The sequence below is a fragment of the Periplaneta americana genome, chromosome 6, assembly GCF_040183065.1.
Source record: "Periplaneta americana isolate PAMFEO1 chromosome 6, P.americana_PAMFEO1_priV1, whole genome shotgun sequence".
In the NCBI taxonomy this organism is placed as follows: Eukaryota; Metazoa; Arthropoda; class Insecta; order Blattodea; family Blattidae; genus Periplaneta; species Periplaneta americana.
In genome coordinates, this window is record NC_091122.1 from 100,929,209 (window position 1) to 100,953,597 (window position 24,389).

The 24,389-nt window shown below is 35.1% G+C and overlaps 1 protein-coding gene across 3 annotated transcripts in view; it reads right to left on the reverse strand.

Annotated features, from left to right (window-relative positions):
• The window catches only part of LOC138701552 (ATP-binding cassette sub-family C member 12-like), a 116,893-nt gene that overhangs the window by 51,864 nt on the left and 40,640 nt on the right, over window positions 1-24,389 (reverse strand). For 2 of the 3 annotated variants that reach the window (XM_069828561.1, XM_069828560.1), the window contains exons 11-16: window positions 24,079-24,189; window positions 23,618-23,760; window positions 23,411-23,501; window positions 16,161-16,357; window positions 7,899-8,042; window positions 4,858-4,984 (exon numbers count right to left, since the gene is read on the reverse strand). In XM_069828561.1, the coding sequence (XP_069684662.1) occupies window positions 4,858-4,984; window positions 7,899-8,042; window positions 16,161-16,357; window positions 23,411-23,501; window positions 23,618-23,760; window positions 24,079-24,189 (813 nt within the window). The remainder of the gene's footprint in view (window positions 1-4,857; window positions 4,985-7,898; window positions 8,043-16,160; window positions 16,358-23,410; window positions 23,502-23,617; window positions 23,761-24,078; window positions 24,190-24,389) is intronic. The other variant, XM_069828562.1, reaches the window with a different exon arrangement.

Here is a 24,389-nt window from a genome sequence, read left to right on the forward strand (position 1 = left end):
TATGTATTGTAAGTGGCAGAGAGGGTTTTCATTGAGCAACCCGATTTAGCGTTACATGGTCTCTTAAGAATATTAATCTTTGGGATGCTTTCTCACATACCATTTCTGTATGTTTGTTCCATGAGAGTACGGTGTCAAATATGATTCCGAAGTATTTGGAGTTGTCTGTTTTCTTTAGTTGATTTCCATTATATTTAAGATTTACGTTCCTTCCCTTCTAGCCAAGGGAGAATATCTAGTAATTAGTTTTTTTCAGTGTTTATGGTCATGAGGTTATCGATGCTCTATTCATATAGTTTGCTCAGGGTTTCCAGCATGATATTCTGGAGTTTGTTATATCTCTTTTTAGGTTCAGAACTCAATAATACTAGGTCGTCTGCAAATAGGGCTGTTTTCAATGTTGATGTTTTGTTCAGGATTTCAGGTACATAATTTATGTAGATGTTGAACAAAGTTGTGCTTAGTACCAAACCGTGAGGTAGATTAACATGACTTTGTTTTTATGTAGTAAGGGTTATTGATATGTAGTAGCACAAAATCGTTGTGTTATAAAATCTGATATCTATTTCAGCATGTTGTTATTAATTCCCAGTTTCTGTAATTTTACTAGCAGCTTGCATCTCTAAACAGAATCGTAGGCACTTTGAAAATCAACGAATACTGCACCTGTGTTTTCATGTCTGTTGAATTCCTTAACGTCTTGACTAATGGTGATTACTTGTTCATTTGTTGAATTGTTTTCTTTGAAGCCAGATTGTTCTGTTGTGAAGAGATTATTAGATTCTAAATACCAAGTCAGTCTTCTAGATACCTTCGCAACCATGCTGATTCATGAACTCTTTCTTCAGTATCAGTACTATTAAGGCCTTTTTTCACTGTGAAGGTACTGTTTATCCAAGATAAGTTATACAGTCGAAGCAGGAGCATTTTGCCATTGGTACCAAGATTCTTAAGGAATTCTGAGTGGATTCCATCGGATCCAGGTGATTTTTTGTTTTGGAGGTGTTTGAGAGCGGAGACTGGTTCCTCTATTTTGAAAGGTTCAGTGAATATATGTTAGTTGTCTGGTTCAGATTCTTTCATGCTATTTTTTATGCTTTTTACCATCGAGTTTTTCTGTTTCTTGGCTTCTTTTGGGATTGTTTGTCTATTTTTTACAAAACTTGTTGAATATTGAAGCTTTAGATTTATGAGATGTAAATGTTTTCCCATTATATATTATGGGGTCTGTTCTGGTGTCATTTGAAGTGTTAATGTTATTAACAAATTTATAAGCTTTACTGCCATCTTTTCTATAGTGCACATTTTCTATGAACTCCTGATATGTATTTCTTTTAGTAGTAATGATTTCTTTCTTGAGTAATGTTGCTCCTTTTCTCCATTCTTAAATGTCTTGAAGTTGTTTGGCTATTTCAGCTTTACTCCTGGCAGTGTTGCATTCTCTCTCTAGAATGGAGAGTTTCTTGAACCAGAAAGTCTTGTATTTTTTTATTTTCCCCTTTGGTAACCACTTTTTTGCAGAATTCGTAATTGCTTCACAAAATATATATTCTTAATAAAGGACCTCGCCATCCTTTATTGAATATTGTGTAATCCAATGACTTTTATATAGTCATTACATAAATACTTATTAAATTAATGGAGAAAAATTCGTTTTGGCACCAGGAATCGAACTCCGGACCTCAACTTAGCGCGCTGAATGCTCTTACCATCTGAGCTATGCTGAGATCTGATTCACAGTGCTGTTTGAACTCTCTTCTGTTGTTGAAATGGGCATAAAATCATTAAAACATGCGCTCCTATATATATATGTCTAAAATGCAGATAGTAGGCCATCGACGATACAAAGGAGGAGAGTTCAGCCGGTACTGTGGATTGGGTCCCGGCACAGCTCAGATGGTAAGAGCACTCAGCTCACAAAACTTTTTATGGAGCTCATCAGTAATCTTAATGTTCTGTTTTATTGTACATGCAGCTTCTTCATTGACTAATTGTGTATATTTAGTCCAATGTGCTTTTTTGAAATTCCAAGAAGTCTGTTTGTGGGGGTAATTATAGGTTTGTTCCAGCACAGTTCAGAATCGATTCTGAATTACCTGCTCGTGCGCAGTAGCTCAATGTGCGTTTGAACAAGACTAGAACCAATTCCGAACAGATGCTGAAATCCCAGTTTCCTGATCCAACGTGCTTCAGAACTCATTTGGAATGAGTGCAACTGCTTCTCCATTAAGAGCAGGAACTGGGAATTCTGAACTCCTGACGCATGTGCAGATAGTTTAATCTGAAGTTATGGTTAAAATGCTTCAAGACTAGGCAGTTAAAATAAATAAATAGTCCATCATGAGTGATTTGGAAGGTGGTAGAGATATATTTTACGAAGAATTAAGTTCGGAAGATAAATATAATTTTAATATAAGAAGAAACTTCGAAGGCCATGAAAGAAGAGTTCAAGAAACGTTCCAACAACGTAAAATCCTGAACTAGTTCTGACACCATGCACAACTGACGCATGCGTCGAAAGAAGTTAGGTATAATTCAGAACTCGTTCTGAACTGCTTGCTAGAACAAACCTAATTCTTGATTATGAGAGAGCTGAATGGCAGCCACAATAGCACTACGTCCTGAACCAGGATCGTGAATAACATACTCGTATTTAGTTGTCTTTTTTTTCAGATTTGATGACGAATAGATCAGGGTTAGAATTTAGGAAGTTTTCAACGATTTTACCTGCAGGGTTGGTATCAGTACATACACACAATGGTGAATAGGAGTTGAAATCTCCTATGAGAATGGTCTTAGTTGTAGTGCTGCTGCGTGCAAGTTCGGGATGTTAGTGGGAGGGTTGTAGCATCTGCAGAGTTTGAAGTTTTGGTTATCTTTCCACAGATCAACTTTAACAGATCAACTTTAACAGATCAACTTTAACAAGTTCAAATTTGTTTTGGTCATTCATCTCTTGTATAATTTTGAATTTCGATGTGAGCTTTTTCTTTCTTACAATGAGAATTCTACTTGCAATTTGACGTCCTTCAGGTAATATCTGGATTGTGTAATTACAAATCACAAAATATTTAAGTTGTTCTGCTGTGAAATTAGCTTCTTGTATTATAAACAGATCTATGTCTTTAGCGTTGACTTGTTTGTTGAGTTCATTTTTCTTTGCCTACATGAGTCCACCTGCATTCCAATGTAAAATTTTTCATCAAACTGGAGGGCTGAGAAACATTTCTTGTAGTGGTTCTCACTCGGAGATATGAATGTGGGGCTCTTACTCCGAAATGTTTCATTGCAAGACTCATTTCTGCACAGAATGTAGAATGTTTTGTCTAGTGTGGAGATGTGCACCAGTCCAGGAGGCACCATGTGGTGGTCAGATCCAGACCTCAAGAAGTCACAATTGAGACAGTTGAAGCATAGTCATCAGTGAAATTCTTTAAAGTTTATTATCTTTATACAGACAGAAATGTAGTTTTATTATAATATGCAAAATAACTCCAAAGACCTACAAGGGTGAAAATAGTTAATAGGGGTATATTTCTTCCATGATTTTATTCACCATTAAGCTATAAGAAAATGCATTTGGGAACAAATGAGTTAAACTTTCAGAATGAATCGTCACTGTAATAACATATGTTTAAATGATTCTACTAACTTCATTTTGATGAACAGCGCATTTTTGGACACAATTTAATGTCGATAATGTAAGTTCTATTGTATTTACTTAGCGACAATTTGGTTTTAGTGTTGTAAACTGCAAGTTGAAAAATAGTAAAATACAATTTATCAATCTGTACTTATTTATTAAAAATTACATTCTTTAAATAACCTCCACAACAAACATGTTCTTGTAATCTAGTTTGAAAGTTCTGCATAACTCTCCTCAATAAAAAAGGATCAATGGTACTAATTTAATTGATTATGCTTTCTTTTAAATCCATGAAAGTTTGTAGCCTATTATGATACACTTTACTTTTCAAATACCCTCACAGGAGGTAGTCGGGTGCCATCAGATCAGGGGAACTTGGTGGTGGCCAGTTTTCAAATCATTAAATTATTACGTCTCAACAAACAAGATTTGCAGACAGTTCCTGCACCGAATAATTACAGTGCATGAGAAATAAAGTTGTGATTGACAGTGAGTGGGCGAACATGCACGTGTGGAGCCTCACTGTCATCTTGCTCAATCACAATTCATGACCCAGGGATGATATAAGGGATCGCACTCAACATTGTCACAGTTCATATCAGACTGTATGATTATATTCCACATCCAGTTTCAAGTGCAGTGCATTGTGATCTATTCTGTTCACAGTTCAGCAACATAATGCATTAATTGATTAAGTTTTATATAAGTTATACTCGTATCATCTATTATCTAAGAAGTTATGCGAAGTGATAATTATAAACAAGAGGATCTCAATAGAGACCGACAGTGAGTAAGAGGGTGTGACAACACAGTGCTCTCGCATCATGAGGCAGCATGTAATGTCAATTACAACCATTTCTCATTGTAAACATGCTGCCTTCCACTACAATGACAGGAGAAAATGCATAACTTGAATTTCACATAGACAAAAATGCTTCCTTTCACGTACAAAAACGCTAGAAACAATTGCATTCTGAAGAATGTCAAATTTCATTGCTGTACTGGCTAGATCGAGAGAACTGGAGAAAGAAGATTTTTTGGTTGAGGAAATCTGCGTTATCACAGAAAATTCCTTTACAAAAAATGTGTTGTTAAATACATTGTACATATTTTTAATGTAATCCTTGGTAGACGAGTAATTACCATATTTTCCATTACATATATGTAAGAAGTCAAACAGATTAGAATGCTTAAATTTTGATGACACGTACCTGCACTTGTCTGGTTGCTAAAATGACAGTGCGGCCATGCAGTGCCTTTAGGATGCATTTGTCAAATACAGCAGCACCCATATCTGCGTCGACCATGCTAAGTGGGTTGTCCAGCAGGTATATGTCTCTGTATCAAAAAGACCAACATTCATCAGAAAGTGCAAGAGATTACAGCATTAGCACAAAAGAGTGCTTCAAGTATATTTTGTGTCCTGAAAATTTTTGGCTGCACTAAAAGTCGGAGAAAATGTACAAAAAAATGTTGCTTTACAAAGGCACGTCATTATCAAAACTGCTAGCACATCTACTTTTCAAGACAAAATCGAAATTCAAATCTCAGTGGGCAGCAGGCCCAAGTAGAATTTGTAATGAGCAAAAAGAGTGTTGGGGTAGGATTTCACTGAGTAGAGTAATTTCCATTAATAATAATAATAATAATAATAATAATAATAATAATAATAATAATAATAATAATAATAATAATTTCAATCATCACATCATTATTATTATAATAATGATAATAATAATAATAATAATAATAATAATAATAATAATAATAATTTCAATCATCACATCATTATTATTATTATTATTATTATTATTATTATTATTATTGTTGTTGTTGTTGTTGTTGTCTAAAGCAGCATGGTAGCTAATACTTTGGCACACTCCTCCTAGATAGAGATGTGCAGGTACAATGATAACCAAATACATTTCAAGTGTAAATACCAAATACATTTCAAATGTAAATAAAGAGTAATATATTTTTTGTTTTATAGAATTTACTTTTACTATTCCAGACCAGACAGTCGTCCTGATTGTTCTAATGGTTACTGTGCTCCAAGCAAGAAGTAAAACTTTTAAGTTTTATGTAACATTTTACGGCATGTAGAAGAACATTTATTTTGGAATAAACGACAATGATCTCACAGCATTACTGTTTGTAGATGATCAGATATAGATAGCTCAGAAAATGTAGTTCAATTAGCAGTGCATAAATTATATCAAGCTGCCAAAGAATATATATTAATATCAATAGAAAAAACAAAGGTTACCCTTATCAGAGCAAAAATAGTAATAAACGATAAAATTAGAACAAGAGGCATTGGACGTTTTCGCTCAAGCGCCAAGTAGTTCATAGCATAATCCGATAGGCAGCGCACATGCATGATGGGTAAAATTGTCGCGAGCGATAAATCCTTGAATGGTATAAGCCAAGCATTAGGCATTCGTTCTTGTTACAGTGATGAACTGTGCAGTAACATCATAGATGTTTATCATTTCAAAACTTGGCAGTGTTTAACTAACCTCTCCATAGTACAACTACAAAACTTGCTTTAAAATGTAATATAGGTAGATGTTTTTTTTTTTCCACACAGGAGTGATTTTGTTTTTGCCACATCTGATAGATGTTATTGGATGTAAATGTAATTATTATAAACGGAGAACACAATCACGATAATGCAAGAACCGTATCAAGTTTTCTAGTAAGAATAATAATAATAATAATAATAATAATAATAATAATAATAATAATAATAATAATAATAATAATGGGGCTCTAACTCCATGCCCCCGCAAGTGCCTTCATAACATGTTACGGGAATACCTTTACCTTTTTTTAATAATCTCTAATAATTAGTGAATCAATCTTTGCATCTGTAAAAGTTGTGCAGCATGATTATTCGTTTTATTGTATTTTCTGTGACGTTATCTCTGTACTAATATTGTTATTAATCTAGACTACTGCTATATCAATAATATTTAGTAAAACGTTTCTACATTGTCGCAGTATATAGGCGGAACACTATGTATGGACCTAACATATTATATATGTGGTAAATCAAACATTGAATAATTATTAATTAGAAATAATAACTGTATATCGAAGTATTTAATACTATTTTATTTATAACTTCATGTTACTGTTTTGGTACATTCCGTTGACTGTTCCATTAAACGTTTGTCATAAACGCAGAAAATAAAGCCTTATTTTTACCGTGTCAGCAAAACATATGTGTATCTTATCTGTCTCCTTCCATACAAGATAAGACATGTCGGTGAGATGACCTTGTACTGTGCTTCTATTTATTACGAGCGTATCACAACCAATCTTATTTCACTCGAGGGTGCGACACTCGACCGAGTTCAAGCAAGCGATTTAACTCCAATGCAGCACTCTGAAGAGGCAGGATTCAACTAGCTGGTATATCATATAACTTTCAGAAAGTTCTAAGATCTAAAAATCAAACTATGCTATGAAGAACTTTAAATACAAGTCTGTTTGAGAATTGTATTGGGGAAATACAAAGACCAAGTGCCTGAGAAGTAAATAACTAAGTAGGCTAAGTAGTAACTGAGTAAGTAAGTAAATAAATAAATACATAATATATATTTTACTGGAACGATCCAACATACAGTGAAACAAAGTAAGAAAAGAAACATTATTACAATTATATAAAGTGATAGCCCTACCATTACTTCTGTATGGTTGTGAAAATTAGATAATAACAACAGATCAATTACATAGACTAGAAGCTGTAGAAATTAGATTTCTCCGTTTTATTACAGGATATACAATTTATGATCATGTAAAAAGTAGCCATGTGAGACAACAATACAGAACAAACTGAAGAGATTACATTGGAAGAATGCCAAATTCAAGAGCAGCTTAATCATGTAATAAATCAATATCAAATGAACTCACATATTAAGGAAGAAATACGATAAATATTAAATGAGATGACAAACAAAGATATAAGGAATGTTGTTACCAAATTCTGAGGAACCAATGAGAAATGTTGGATTATTCATAGTGGTGTTGTTCCTCGCATTGAGAATCACAGAACTAGTGTCCTTGCAATGACACTATAGGAAGCAATACTGAAAGTTAATAATAATTTTAACTGCAAATAATGGAAGTAATAAAATATTGGTACAGTTATTACTTGTATTTGGGTAAAGAAAAAGGAATTACTCTTACATTTTAATGGTGTAAAACTAAATGACGACAGAAGCACCAGTAAGCTGATTAAACTTGCCTGTTAGAGTAGAGGGCTCTGGCCAGAGCGATGCGCTGTTTCTGACCTGGTGACAACCTAATTTCGTCTATCTGTGTTTCATCATGATGCGGGAGCTGATTGATGTCTTCATTCAGACAGCAGCTATGCACAGCATTGTAATACCTGCCAACCATTGTATATGTATATTAATAATTGCATTCTGCAGAACATACTCTTCCCCAAGAAATCATTTAATAAGCTTAAAGTGAAATTTATTATCAATGGCAGATGTTTAATCTTTACTTTTCTTTGATTAATCCAATATATTTTAATAAATGTTCAAAATCCGTAATAGAGTTACAATCTTAAATTTTCAACATTTACTAGAGTTCAATATTGTAATGTGATGCAGATGAAAATTTTTTTTTAATTTAAAAATTATTGTGTATTTAATGACGTTCGCAACTGCCATTTTGCCAGAGATTTGTCCCGTAGGAGTTCTTTTACATGTCACAACATCTACTGACATGAGCCTGTCGCATTTAAACACATTTAAATACCATCGACCTGGGCCGGGATCAAACCTGCAACCTTGAGCACAGTTGGTCAGTGCTATACGGACTACGCTACCCAGGCCGAAGTGATGCAGATGATGTGCTAAACAATCATATCCTAACAATTACGAATTTCAAATTTGCTGTGAAAATATCTACAATGATGGGCCTATAATGTTTATTGTGTTTCATTCTTTCTTCTTAGCATTGCATATTTAGTAATGATTTGATAATATGTAATTACAGTGGCTACCATCTTGCTACTGGTTTCGAAGTTCACGAGTTCAAATCCTAGTAAGAACAAGGATTTTTACGAGGGATATGATGATGTTGTTGTTGTTGTCTAATGCTAGACGATTGACAACAAAACCATTTGTCCTCTCGCACTCCAATATTTTTTATACATATTTTCAAGATGTGCTATTTACGAGGGAAATAAAATCCTTAAAATAACTTTCTTTAAAAGAAAAAGGGAACCAGGAGGGCCAGTATTACAATTCAACAAGAACAACAACAATAATAATAATAATAATAATAATAATAATAATAATAATAATAATAATAACAATAACAACAACAACAACATGACTCATAGGTACTGAATATGAATCAATCAATCAATCAATCAATCAATCAATCAATCAATCAATCAATCAATCAATCTTCTTAATGTATCCAGCTGTTTGCTGACAACATAAAATCCACTATAGTCCACTGTAGTCTATTCAGTTTTTGTTTTTCATGAGAAATGAGGGGTATTTTGATCGGTGTTCATTACAGATGCCTGTTGTTAATAGCCAGAGTTGGGGTGTAGTCAATATATACTGCAGGGCTGTGTCATCTGCAGCTGGTACTGATGATTTTAATTTACTTCTTCTATGGTTTATGGATGGGCAGTATAGAAGAATGTGTTCCAGATCTTCATCATGATTATTACGCCACAAACAAGTAGGATTATCAAAAATGTGAAATCGGTGTAGGTACAATTGAGTGACAATGTGACCTGTTCTGGCTCTTGTTAAAAAGGTTTGAACATGTCTGGGCAAGTTTTTGTACATTTCCAGGTCATTTGGTTTCTTTTGTACAGACTGTAAAATTTTTCCTTTGTCAGAAGAGAACCAATTGTTGATCCATAGGTTTATAAAATGAGACTTTACTGAAGCAAAAGCACTGGATAGAGATATCACTTGAAGAGGTCTTGGTTGCAAATGTGTTGCCTGTTTTGCAATATTATCGACTTTCTCGTTTCCAGGTATACCACAACGACTAGGTATCCATTGAAATGTTATTTCCTTTTGGGTTTTTTTTAGTTTACTTAGTTGTTTCTGAATTTAAATAGTTCTATGTGCTTATAGGTTTGGTACATATTTAATTATATTAAATATAGCCTCCTTGGGATCAGTAAGTATGCAAATAGATTTTTCAGAAATTTGAGTAACACACTGAAGAGCAGCATATAATACCCTGCTCCTGATGTCCCATTATTAGAATTTAGAGACCCGTCTGTATTGAATTTGAAGGTGATCCTTATATGTGCTGCAGAGTAGTTCCATGGCATCTAACTTAAGAATGTATGGAGGATCATTTTTGGAATGATTTCCTGGAATTTGTATGCTATGTTCTGGAATCACCCATTTCCATGGAGGAATTTCGTTCACAACTGGAGTTTTAGCAATGAGTGTGCCTGTAATATGGATTGGTATTTCTTCTTTGTTTATTTTATAGAAATTACACAGGATATTATCTGACAGTTTGAAGAACATCTGAGATCTGGATGAGGCTTGCAATTTTAAATGTGTTTTTAGATCCTTTTGTAATACACAGTGCCTGATTGGTTGAATATTACATTCAATTTCTAGGGCAACAGTTGATGTGGCTTTTAGTACTCCTAGGCATAATCACTGAATATGAACAATACTGTCTAATATTTTAGAAGAAATTGCTGCAGATCAAAACCAATTCTTCAGTAACAGTGATGCTGCAAACATGTATTGGCGCCAAAATCTCGAAATAGATTTTTGCAGCATCACAATACTTTCTTTTTATTAGTGTTGCCAAATCGTAAATTTCAAAAGTCTCTGTAATCTTGTTCAATTGGCTAGATCGGCCCGGAAAATCGTCAGAATTTAAATTCATATTTAGTTTACATAATACTAATAAATCACATTCATTCTTTCATTGATAGTACAATTTTAAAATATCGTACCTTTACATCAGTGGCGTGCGCAACCTATTGCATTAGGGTAGGCTCTTCATGTTTGCATGCTACATAGGTATACAACTTACAATATCTCGAACATATTGATAATTTGATATAATTTTAGTGAGTTCTGACATCAAACCAGAGCAGCAGTCAGAAGGAGGGTAAGAAAACAGAAACTTCCGGAAACTAATGATAAAATAAATTGGTAATTAAATAAATCATACCTTATTTACTTAAAGGTGAACTCCATTCTGCGTTCCTTTTTAGAAAACTCCTCAATGACATCGCTGTGGAATGTAGGGGATTTTCAGATTTCTTTCAGCTTTTTCTTCTCAATGGACATCAAGGCTAAACTGCTTAATCTTTCTTGCCCTTGAGTTGATCTTTGAAGTGATTTAACCCGCTTAAGGGCAGAAAATGACCTCTTAGCAGATGCAGATGTGCTTGGTATGGTCAAAACCAGTAGGGTCAATTTGTACAATTCGACAAATTCTGTGTGGAGTTGTTTTGATTTTAAATGTGTCACCAGTTCATGAGGGTATTTTCCACGAAACTCTTCCATTGAATATAGGACTGTCAATTCATTTTTTAGACGAACTATATCAAACACTGCACTGTGCTTTACATTCAGCGCATCCAGGGCGGAATTAGGAAAATTTAATTTATAAGACTGAAATTTGTTTGGATCAAGCAATGAAATAAATTCCAACTGAGGGAGATTTCCAAACCTATCTGTAATATGGTTTGTCACATTGTCTATTTTTTCAAAAAATATTCTCCTGTATTTTATGACATCATTTTCCAGGCATTTTCTTTTTCGCGGCACTTCTTCACATTCGACTTCATTACAAACATCACTCCATAATGCATCAAATCTGTATCTCTCATGTAGAACAATACGTTTTGTTTCATTAACCTTTTCTACACAATACAGAATATCCAAATGCTTCGTTTGAAGAATGTTGTACAGAATGTCAATGTATGCATAGATCTTTGATAACACATTCAGAAGAAATTTGGTCTCAAACTCTGAAAGGAAAGACAAATATCCACGCGCAAGAGCAACAGTTTCACTTTCCCAGTCTGATGAGTTGTTGAGTATATTTTTAAAAAAGTCCACCAGCAATTTACGGTTCTCCTTTACAATATTGACTATTCTGGAAGAGAAATTTCATCTTGTGGGTGCATTTCTTGGAATTATTCTGTTGGAATATTCAGTAAGAGCATGCGCGCGTTTTGTAGACTTGGAGAAGAAGCTACTTAGTCCATTCAATGCCTGAAAAAAAGATCCGGCACTCCTTAATACTCATAGCTGACTGAGATAAGACTAGATTTAGGACATGACTGAAACAATGAACAAATAGAGCTCTAGGATAAATGTCTTGAACTGTGGTTTTAAGTCCATTTATTTCTCCAGCCATCTCTGCCGCACCGTCATATGTTTGACCAACTAATTTGTCTCTAATATCATAAGATCCCTCTATGTCCGTTACATGATTAAATAAACCATTACAGGATCTATCTGCACTCACATCAACGAAGGAAATAAACGTTTTTTGAACCTGTGCTGTCTGGTCATGGACATACCTGAGAGTGGTGGATAGTTGTGATTTGTTGCTTACATCGGATGTTTCATCTAAAATAACTGCAACATGCTGGGCCATGGAAATGTCATTCTTAATAGATTCCATCAACACGCCACTGATAGCAGCTATCAGGTCATTTTGAATTCTGTTGTTGTGCCCTTAAATGTTGTAGACGACTCTACATGTTCTCGAAGAGTAGTGTCGTAGCTGCTCAACAAATGTAAACATTCTATATAGTTGCCTTTGTTAAGTGAATCTTCACTTTCGCCATGCCCTCTGAACGGCAGTACTTGCATGGCTAAGAAGCACGTTGTGTCGATTAGGCTTTTCATTATTTCTCTGTTCTTCTTCACCATTTCATTGTGACGCGCCACATCCGATTTCAATTGTTGATCAAGTTGGGTGTCAATACGAACACTTCCAAAACAAGAAAGCTGAACAACCGAACGCAAATGACATTGCGATCGTTCGTGTTTGACAATGGCATTGCTGAGATTATTTAAATTATTATAACCCTCTTTGTTCCACACACTTTGTTCGTTACAAATTAACGGTTAGCACGTCTAGCCGCGAAACCAGGTGGCCCGGGTTCGATTACCGGTCGGGGCAAGTTACCTGGTTGAGGTTTTTTCCGGGGTTTTCCCTCAACCCAATATGAGCAAATGCTGGGTAACTTTCGGTGTTGGACCCCGGACTCATTTCACCGGCATTATCACCTTCATCTCATTCAGATGCTAAATAACCTAAGCTGTTGATAAAGCGTCGTAAAATAACCTACTAAAAAAATCGTTACAAATTAATAAGCATGGCCAGCAAAATAATGACTGCATCCTGTTAGCTAATTAGTTTTCACATATTGGTTCACATTGAAATAACGTAAATATTCTCTACTCTTTTCTTTATGTAAAAACTTAAAGTTCGGAAGCGCCGGCACTGGTCTTCCCCCCACAGTTACAATTTCAACTTTTTCGTTCAATGATCTACAACCGAAAGTCCTTTTAAAAATCTGTTCAATTATACAGTGATCTTCTGCCATATTACAACAATATCGCACTAGTTTTACCTCACTTTGTTTAAATAAACTCTATAACACACTCACTTTACCAATAGAAGTTCAAATAAACACTATAATACAGTAATTTCATCACCAAAAGCACTTTCATTAGCGCCTACCAGCCTAACGTACTACGGCAATGGGCAAGACACGTAAATCAGGGCGCATGCGCCAGCTGTTCTAATGTACTGATTATGAAGGGAAACACTACGCTCACTGCAGGGCCAGGGAGGCTCAACAAGCCGAGCTGCCCAACTCTCCAGTGACGAAAGATGACGCGAGAGCGAGCACACAGCGGACAATAATTGAAATGCGACGTATAGTACCAACCAAAAGGAAATGAAAATAGGATGCCGAGCCAAAATTTGCTGAAATTAATTAAGGACTCTGCAGACTTTCTTAAATTAACAGTATTACTTTTAAATACAAATTTAATAAATTTCTTCCTGTCTGTCTGGGTAGGCGCAGCAGACCTAGCCTACCCAGAATGCACGCCACTGCTTTACATACACAATAAACACTGATTGTGTAGTGAATTACAGTTTGCTTCATGCATTGTATTGTTTAGATAAAAATGACAGGTGCAAATTTTATTATTGTTTATGTTATAAGTTTTGTAATTAGTCTGTCAAGTTTATGTGTCATTAAAAAAATTATGGTTTATTTAACGACACTCGCTGACAACTATATCAGCGTCACCGGTGTGCCAAAATTTTGTCCTGCAGGAGTTTTTTTACATGCCAGTAAATCTACTGACATGAGCATGTCGCATTTAAGCACACTTAAATGCCATCGACCTGGGCTGGGATCAAACCCACAACCTCGAGCACAGAAGGCCAGTGCTACCCTGGCCGACTATGTATCATTTATCTCAATTAATTGTTACTACCACGTATTAACACATTTATACATCTTGGTCAGAATAAGCAAAGTTCATAATCAATATGATATAAATATGAATGAACATTATTATGTCATGAGTCTATACTGTACCAGCTAGTTCCTTTTCTTTTTATGTGGTAAGTTTAAGTAGACATCTATTCGGGAAAAATGTACCTTACTATTTCTGAGTATTCCACACGCATCTTGCTCGTCAGTGGAAGAGCATCAATGCAACCTGCAATGTATCGTTACACCTCAACTCCCAACATATCATTATTGGAAAAATGAAATGATGTTTGACTATTATTGCATATGTATTACATTCAAGACAATACTAATGTCTTGAGCAATGAATTTTCTTGTACTGGTTAATAAAACTTCAAGTTCTTTATGTTGTGATTATGCTAAGATGATTCTCATCAATTACGATAATTTGAAATCACACAACTATTAACTATTTAATCGTCTCATGCAATTATAAGGATCCTACGAATCTCCTATCATCTTTTTTCACTTGCTTATTTAACAATACTCTATTAGCTACTAGTTATTTAGCATCGATGGAACTGGTGATAGCGAGATAGTATTTGGCGAGATGAGGCCGAGAACTCGCCATTGATTATATGACATACATCTTACGGAAAAAGCTCAACCAGGCAATAAGCTCAAGTGGGAATAGAACCCATGCCAGAGTGCAACACTGAAGCAGCAGCAAACGCACCTGCCATTTGGATTCAGTTATCAGAAAAGATGTTGTCAAGACAAGAGTGACAGCAGCATAGACTAAGCTGAGAACAATCCGATGAGGAGGACAAATGGGATTGTTGTTTCCATATTTTAGATTTTTATTGTAGATTAGCACAAAATTTAATAGCTAATAAATTACGAGCTGAAGACTGATTAATACCAAAATCTGTGTATAGTTTACAATTTGCTTAATTATTTCTGTCTTTTAAGTAAAAAGGCCAGATTTATGGCAAGTCGTTGAATCTGCAGCAAATCACAGTTTAAAAGAGTCAGATCTACGGGAAATACTGGAATTTTATTTGAAGCAAGTAAAGAGATAGGTTTGGAAGTAAATCCCAAAAAGACAAAGTATATGATTATATCTCATGACTAGAATAATGTACGAAATGGAAATATAAAAATTGTAAATTTATCCTTTGAAGAGGTGGAAAAATTCAAATACTTGGGAGCAACAGTAACAAATATAAATGATACTCGGGAGGAAATTAAACACAGAATAAATATGGAAAATCCCTGTTATTATTCAGTTGAGAAGCTTTTATCATCCAGTCTGCTGTCAAAAATCTGAAAGTTAGAATTTATAAAACAGTTATATTATCGGTTGTTCCTTATGGTTGTGAAACTTGGACTCTCACTTTGAGAGAGGAACATAGGTTAAGGGGGTTTGAGAATAAGGTGCTTTGGAAAATATTTGGGGCTAAGAGGAATGAAGTTATAGGAGAATGGAGAAAGTTACACAACACAGAATTGCACGCATTGTATTCTTCACCTGACATAATTAGGAACATTAAATCCAGACGTTTGAAATGGGCATGGCATGTAGCACGTATGGGCGAAGCCAGAAATGCATATAGAGTGTTAATTGGGAGGAAGAAGACCTTTAGGGAGGACGAGACGTAGATAGGAAGATCATGTTAAAATGGATTTGAGGGACGTGGGATATGATGATAGAGACTGGATTAATCTTGCTCAGGGTAGGGATCAATGGCAGGATTATGTGAGGGCAGCAATGAACCTCTGGGTTCCTTAAGGGTGAGTGAGTGAGTGAGTGAGTGAGTGAGTGAGTGAGTAAGATCTAGCTATAAAATAGCTGAATTGGCAATACATCTCTTTATATTTCATATGCTGAGGAAGAAAAAAATATTCACTCACAAACAATTCTAATTCTGCAAATGAATTCAAGTCTCAACACTGTCGCTTTGGCAGTCGATATATTAAAATCAGAACACTCTCAATCGTATTATTTTCATAAAACTGTGATACCATAAAACTTACCTCTTGTGAAGAAATGGCTCCTTAAACACAATATTATCACGAACACTGGCAGTCCAAATCCAAGGCCGTTGCCCTACATAAGCGCAATTTCCATCACGAGAAACTTGTCCGCAACTCTGGTGCAGATGTCCTAATACTGCGAGGAGTAGGGATGTTTTGCCGCACTTGGGTGCACCACATACCCCTATCAGTTTTCCCTGCACAGTACAATCATATATTGCATATTCAAACATGAATTTTTGACTGTTTAATCATGTTTATGATCCAATTTGAAATTAGTTATTTCTACGTGTACAAGCAATGGTATTACATTACTTGTTTTATTAGTACGGACTGTTTCCATTTTACTACAAAGATCATGTCAGTGTGAGACTCATTCCAAAGAGTACCTACTATCGTTTTCTCGAATACTACTGAAGCTACGGAAATTATATTAACTCATTAAGCTCACTGTTGTTATTTTTCAAAATCACGATCATATTCTATACACTCTCTCAAGTGCTTAAAAATTACCTTTAAAATCAGTCCTGTAAGCGTCATCACTGTCTGACTGAGCCACTTCTTATCAACCTTGATGTCAGTACAGTATCAATATGGAGAAGTGTAGCTCATGAATAGGGGGCAGATGTTGATGAAAAGTCATCTTCTTATTTTTCACATTAGGATGATGTCTTTTAATATGGAAATCTTTTCTATGTTAATATCGACGTAAAAAATTAATTTTTTATGTTGCATTTTTTGACGTTTTTGAGCTAATAGGTCATTTATTTTTTTTTCGGCATTTTTTGGTCATTTTTAACACTTTGAATATCTTTTAGATCATTTGAAATGCATTTTACTTTCTTCTTTACAGATAGGCCTGTTAAATCTTTTTCTAAGCAAATTTATCAGTAATAATTACTTACTGAATAAGTGAATAACAGTGAAGTTTGAGTTTTATAGTTTGAAACAAACTCTAAAGTCCAGCCCTCATTCCACTGAGGACTTCATCTCACACAACAGAAGTAACGTAAAATACTTGATAACAGCTTAGTTTAAGTGAGCGCTTTGACCACTACTGTTCTTTTTTTGGTACGAGGGTGTCTTTAGAATTTATGTTTGCAATTCAGGAAACTTTCACCGTTTCCTGGACAATAGGATGTTGCAGTGGCGTGCATTCTGGGTAGGCTAGGTCTGCTGCGCCTACCCAGACAGACAGGAAGAAATTTATTAAATTTGTATTTAAAAGTAATACTGTTAATTTAAGAAAGTCTGCAGAGTCCTTAACTAATTTCAGCAAATTTTGGCTCGGCATCCTATTTTCATTTCCTTTTGGTTGGTACTGTACGTCGCATTTCAATTATTGTCCGCTGTGTGCTCGCTCTCGCGTCATCTTTCGTCACTGGAGAGTTGGGCAGCTCGGCTTGTTGAGCCTCCCTGGCCCTGCAGTGAGCGTAGTGTTTCCCTTCATAATCAGTACATTAGAACAGCTGGCGCATGCGCCCTGATTTACGTGTCTTGCCCATTGCCGTAGTACGTTAGGCTGGTAGGCGCTAATGAAAGTGCTTTTGGTGATGAAATTACTGTATTATAGTGTTTATTTGAACTTCTATTGGTAAAGTGAGTGTGTTATAGAATTTATTTAAACAAAGTGAGGTAAAACTAGTGCGATATTGTTGTAATATGGCAGAAGATCACTGTATAATTGAACAGATTTTTAAAAGGACTTTCGGTTGTAGATCATTGAACGAAAAAGTTGAAATTGTAACTGTGGGGGGAAGACCAGTGCCGGCGCTTCCGAACTTTAAGTTTTTACATAAAGAAAAGAGTAGAGAATATTTACGTTATTTCAATGTGAACCAATATGTGAAAACTAATTAGCTAACAGGATGCAGTCATTATTTTGCTGGCCATGCTTATTAATTTGTAACGATTTTTTTAGTAGGTTATTTTACGACGCTTTATCAACAGCTTAGGTTATTTAGCGTCTGAATGAGATGAAGGTGATAATGCCGGTGAAATGAGTCCGGGGTCCAACACCGAAAGTTACCCAGCATTTGCTCATATTGGGTTGAGGGAAAACCCCGGAAAAAACCTCAACCAGGTAACTTGCCCCGACCGGTAATCGAACCCGGGCCACCTGGTTTCGCGGCTAAACGTGCTAACCGTTAATTTGTAACGAACAAAGTGTGTGGAACAAAGAGGGTTATAATAATTTAAATAATCTCAGCAATGCCATTGTCAAACACGAACGATCGCAATGTCATTTGCGTTCGGTTGTTCAGCTTTCTTGTTTTGGAAGTGTTCATATTGACACCCAACTTGATCAACAATTGAAATCGGATGTGGCGCGTCACAATGAAATGGTGAAGAAGAACAGAGAAATAATGAAAAGCCTAATCGACACAACGTGCTTCTTAGCCATGCAAGTACTGCCGTTCAGAGGGCATGGCGAAAGTGAAGATTCACTTAACAAAGGCAACTATATAGAATGTTTACATTTGTTGAGCAGCTACGACACTACTCTTCGAGAACATGTAGAGTCGTCTACAACATTTAAGGGCACAACAACAGAATTCAAAATGACCTGATAGCTGCTATCAGTGGCGTGTTGATGGAATCTATTAAGAATGACATTTCCATGGCCCAGCATGTTGCAGTTATTTTAGATGAAACATCCGATGTAAGCAACAAATCACAACTATCCACCACTCTCAGGTATGTCCATGACCAGACAGCACAGGTTCAAAAAACGTTTATTTCCTTCGTTGATGTGAGTGCAGATAGATCCTGTAATGGTTTATTTAATCATGTAACGGACATAGAGGGATCTTATGATATTAGAGACAAATTAGTTGGTCAAACATATGACGGTGCGGCAGAGATGGCTGGAGAAATAAATGGACTTAAAACCACAGTTCAAGACATTTATCCTAGAGCTCTATTTGTTCATTGTTTCAGTCATGTCCTAAATCTAGTCTTATCTCAGTCAGCTATGAGTATTAAGGAGTGCCGGATCTTTTTTTCAGGCATTGAATGGACTAAGTAGCTTCTTCTCCAAGTCTACAAAACGCGCGCATGCTCTTACTGAATATTCCAACAGAATAATTCCAAGAAATGCACCCACAAGATGAAATTTCTCTTCCAGAATAGTCAATATTGTAAAGGAGAACCGTAAATTGCTGGTGGACTTTTTTAAAAATATACTCAACAACTCATCAGACTGGGAAAGTGAAACTGTTGCTCTTGCGCGTGGATATTTGTCTTTCCTTTCAGAGTTTGAGACCAAATTTCTTCTGAATGTGTTATCAAAGATCTATGCATACATTGACATTCTGTACAACATTCTTCAAACGAAGCATTTGGATATTCTGTATTGTGTAGAAAAGGTTAATGAAACAAAACGTATTGTTCTACATGAGAGATACAGATTTGATGCATTATGGAGTGATGTTTGTAATGAAGTCGAATGTGAAGAAGTGCCGCGAAAAAGAAAATGCCTGGAAAATGATGTCATAAAATACAGGAGAATATTTTTTGAAAAAATAGACAATGTGACAAACCATATTACAGATAGGTTTGGAAATCTCCCTCAGTTGGAATTTATTTCATTGCTTGATCCAAACAAATTTCAGTCTTATAAATTAAATTTTCCTAATTCCGCCCTGGATGCGCTGAATGTAAAGCACAGTGCAGTGTTTGATATAGTTCGTCTAAAAAATGAATTGACAGTCCTATATTCAATGGAAGAGTTTCGTGGAAAATACCCTCATGAACTGGTGACACATTTAAAATCAAAACAACTCCACACAGAATTTGTCGAATTGTACAAATTGACCCTACTGGTTTTGACCATACCAAGCACATCTGCATCTGCTAAGAGGTCATTTTCTGCCCTTAAGCGGGTTAAATCACTTCAAAGATCAACTCAAGGGCAAGAAAGATTAAGCAGTTTAGCCTTGATGTCCATTGAGAAGAAAAAGCTGAAAGAAATCTGAAAATCCCCTACATTCCACAGCGATGTCATTGAGGAGTTTTCTAAAAAGGAACGCAGAATGGAGTTCACCTTTAAGTAAATAAGGTATGATTTATTTAATTACCAATTTATTTTATCATTAGTTTCCGGAAGTTTCTGTTTTCTTACCCTCCTTCTGACTGCTGCTCTGGTTTGATGTCAGAACTCACTAAAATTATATCAAATTATCAATATGTTCGAGATATTGTAAGTTGTATACCTATGTAGCATGCAAACATGAAGAGCCTACCCTAATGCAATAGGTTGCGCACGCCACTGATGTAAAGGTACGATATTTTAAAATTGTACTATCAATGAAAGAATGAATGTGATTTATTAGTATTATGTAAACTAAATATGAATTTAAATTCTGACGATTTTCCGGGCCGATCTAGCCAATTGAACAAGATTACAGAGACTTTTGAAATTTACGATTTGGCAACACTAATAAAAAGAAAGTATTGTGATGCTGCAAAAATCTATTTCGAGATTTTGGCGCCAATACATGTTTGCAGCATCACTGTTACTGAAGAATTGGTTTTGATCTGCAGCAATTTCTTCTAAAATATTAGACAGTATTGTTCATATTCAGTGATTATGCCTAGGAGTACTAAAAGCCACATCAACTGTTGCCCTAGAAATTGAATGTAATATTCAACCAATCAGGCACTGTGTATTACAAAAGGATCTAAAAACACATTTAAAATTGCAAGCCTCATCCAGATCTCAGATGTTCTTCAAACTGTCAGATAATATCCTGTGTAATTTCTATAAAATAAACAAAGAAGAAATACCAATCCATATTACAGGCACACTCATTGCTAAAACTCCAGTTGTGAACGAAATTCCTCCATGGAAATGGGTGATTCCAGAACATAGCATACAAATTCCAGGAAATCATTCCAAAAATGATCCTCCATACATTCTTAAGTTAGATGCCATGGAACTACTCTGCAGCACATATAAGGATCACCTTCAAATTTATACAGACGGGTCTCTAAATTCTAATAATGGGACATCAGGAGCAGGGTATTATATGCTGTCACCACTCACAACATAACCCAAACACGGAGATGGAAATGATGTTTGGTCAATCAGTTTCTGTAGCCTCTGCTCCTTCTACTGTATAGTTATGGTATTGGTGCTGAGCTGTGTTAAAATTGCACGGTGTTAACGTTCCAAAACATAATAGTAATGGCCATACGCAAACACAACATAGCTAAGCCAGTTGCCAGTAATTCAGAGCTCAAATAACATAAGGGGAAATCCTTCAAAAGCAGTCCGTTACCTGATGTGGATGCTTCCTGATGTAAATATATTTTTAAAATTCCGCACACATTCGATGCTTTATGTAAGGTTGTTAGTTTAATAATAATATGCAACATCATCTCTTTTTACTTTTTATTAAATTTTTTGTTAATTAATTAAATACTTATTTTAAAATTTTGTGGAATACCCTGAGCACGAGTATGTACTCTTTCTGGGGGTGCTAGAGTGATTTATATGACTTTCTGTCCAACACACGCTAACATCCACACAATAGAGAGACAACAGAGTAACCTGATTTGTAAACATGTATAACACCGCAGTTGCAAAGTATGTGGCGGATCAAAGTAAATAATGATAGTCTACTATCATTTTCAAAAAAATTAGACAACATTTTTTCTAGGGAAACCACAAAAGTTGCAGAAAAATGTTATTAAATTTTTTTGTTCAGTGATTTATGTTCTATCACCATATTTTTTTGGCAGTTTATATCGTTTACACCCTGGATATTTTTTTTTTAAATACGGGACATTTTTGGTTTGAATAAATCGATCAAATTGTGTTGCTTTTCTTATTTACGAACATCAGCAAAGTGGAAATATATATTACTAAATCATCGATCTTTTCCTGTTGTATACTTTCCAGATGAATGTATTTTCTCAAGTAAAGAATGATTATGTTGTACCAAATTATGAAATTCCGCACAGTCCTTACTGAAAAAACACTTTAACAAATGTTTCTACAGATAACCTATTCTTTTCGTTTGTCCATAAGGAGTTCACCCGGAAAAACAGTCTTACAATACCGGTATCAGATTATCATGTGTGCTAATGGCACTGTTCTCGCAATATGACAGAATTGCCAATTGGTCATACATTTTCATAAACGAGAGCTACCGATTTCTTGGCAATACATGTTTTAAGTTCAAGAATAAGAATGTTAAATATAAATCACAAAATACGGAACAATTCTGCATCCTGAATAAGTTTATTGGGATCCCAGGACACACCCTCAATAATAAGAGATGATCCCATAAAATATGATACATATAAGAACCCTACCTTTCTCACATATTTGTTCACCCAAAGACTAAATTTTGCGAGGTTTTATATGCTTCATCAGAAATTTATGAAGTCCACGCTATATTACTACAACCCTTCTACATATTAAAAATAGTTGGAATGCAAAAAGGCAAATGAAGAATTCCAAAGAGCTGAACATTAGCAACCAAGAATTTGTACTGCAATGGAAACCATCCTTATCACAATCAGATTGGTAAAATTCACATAACGTAATTAACATGTTAAACTTTTGTAAAGCTTAAATATAAAAGCTTAATGAATGCTGTATAATACCGAACAATTCAGAAAATTGATGGTCAGTTGTTATCAAATGTTAAGCAGTTGATAATAATGTCATTCACTATGTTACACTTCACTATTTGGCATGAAGATTGGAAAATTGAGTGCTAAATCAAAAAAATGATATAACTATTAAAATAAGTAGTTCGAGAGGATAACAATAATGTTTGTGATTACTGGCCTCTCATATGGTATGATGATATGTCTACAAGTAATTTTTGTCTCGAAATTACTAATAAGTTTAATTTAACTTTTAAGTAAATAAGATTTCGAGAACTCTCTACAATTTTCATACTCAGTCATGTTGTGTAAAATAAAACCAACGTCATTACCAATTGTATAAAGACAATAGATTTGACTCACTTCAAAGGTAACTACGATTAACTGTCTTAATTGTGATTTTTCAGCATTCAAGGCCCTGACATGTAGTAATTAATAACATTACGCAACACTTAGATCTGTGACCAGTGATTAACATCCACCAAGAACATACAGGTATGTGATATGCCAAAACAACAGTTAATAGAATTTTTATTATATTCGAATTTAGTGATAATAAATATTGAATTACAGTACAACTAACTGTAGTCAAAGTTATAATTTGAGTTATACTGTACAGTGCACCTCACCTTTGGAGCAAGGAAAGTAATGTCTACAAGAACGGGCTCCACATGATCTTTCACAGTTACTGCAAGCTGATCCATCTCAATGTTCGTATTCCTACAAAGTAAATGAGAACATAAAACCATCTCTGTTATAGCATATTTTCAGAAAAGCAAATAATTTTGGACAATTCAGTAGCAGTGACTTCAAACATGGTTAATACTGTAACTTACGAATATCTCCGTTTAGTTCTGTCAGTCTTCTTATGGCCTCCTACATTGTTCCATAAGAAACTGGCATTTGAGATATTGACTGCCATCAAGCGGTTGATGGGTTTTTCTGTAAACTTGTTTGCCTCATTAAGCAGCATGATGCTCTGAAAGCAGGACCACATGGCAAATGGGAGAAACCTGAGAAAAACTCCAACTGCAATCTCATGCATCACAAGTGTCACTATGGATTTTTCACATAAAAATCGGTCACACCAGGACTCGAATCTGGACGGTTTGCGTGACAGGCCGAAGTTCTGACCACTCAGTCACTGTAGGGATTTACAGGTGGGCTCAGTGATTAGTGATAAACAATATTACATTTCCTTCTCTTAAAATGTATTCTTCATGCTCAAGATCAGTTTAACAAATAAGAATATAAATGAATTATATAAAATAGTATTCATACATTCTATAATATTTACCTTAAACCTTTCGAGAGACGGAAATACATCAGAAATTTTCTTCACACCAAGCCAGAAACTAAAAAGAGAATATTTCATGTGGCCAAAGAACAAAGCCAATACTGGGAAAAGCTGAAACAAAGATATTAGAATTAAATCCATGTGGAAAAGCATGCAAATCAAAATAATAAATAGATTTGGATTTTTCGAAACCTATGATAAAGTATGAGCAAAAAAGCATTGGATCACTAGAATTCAGGAGAAGTGTACATAAGCAACTGGAATGAAAAAATACCAGCATTTATACCTCACATATTTTGATTCATAGATAA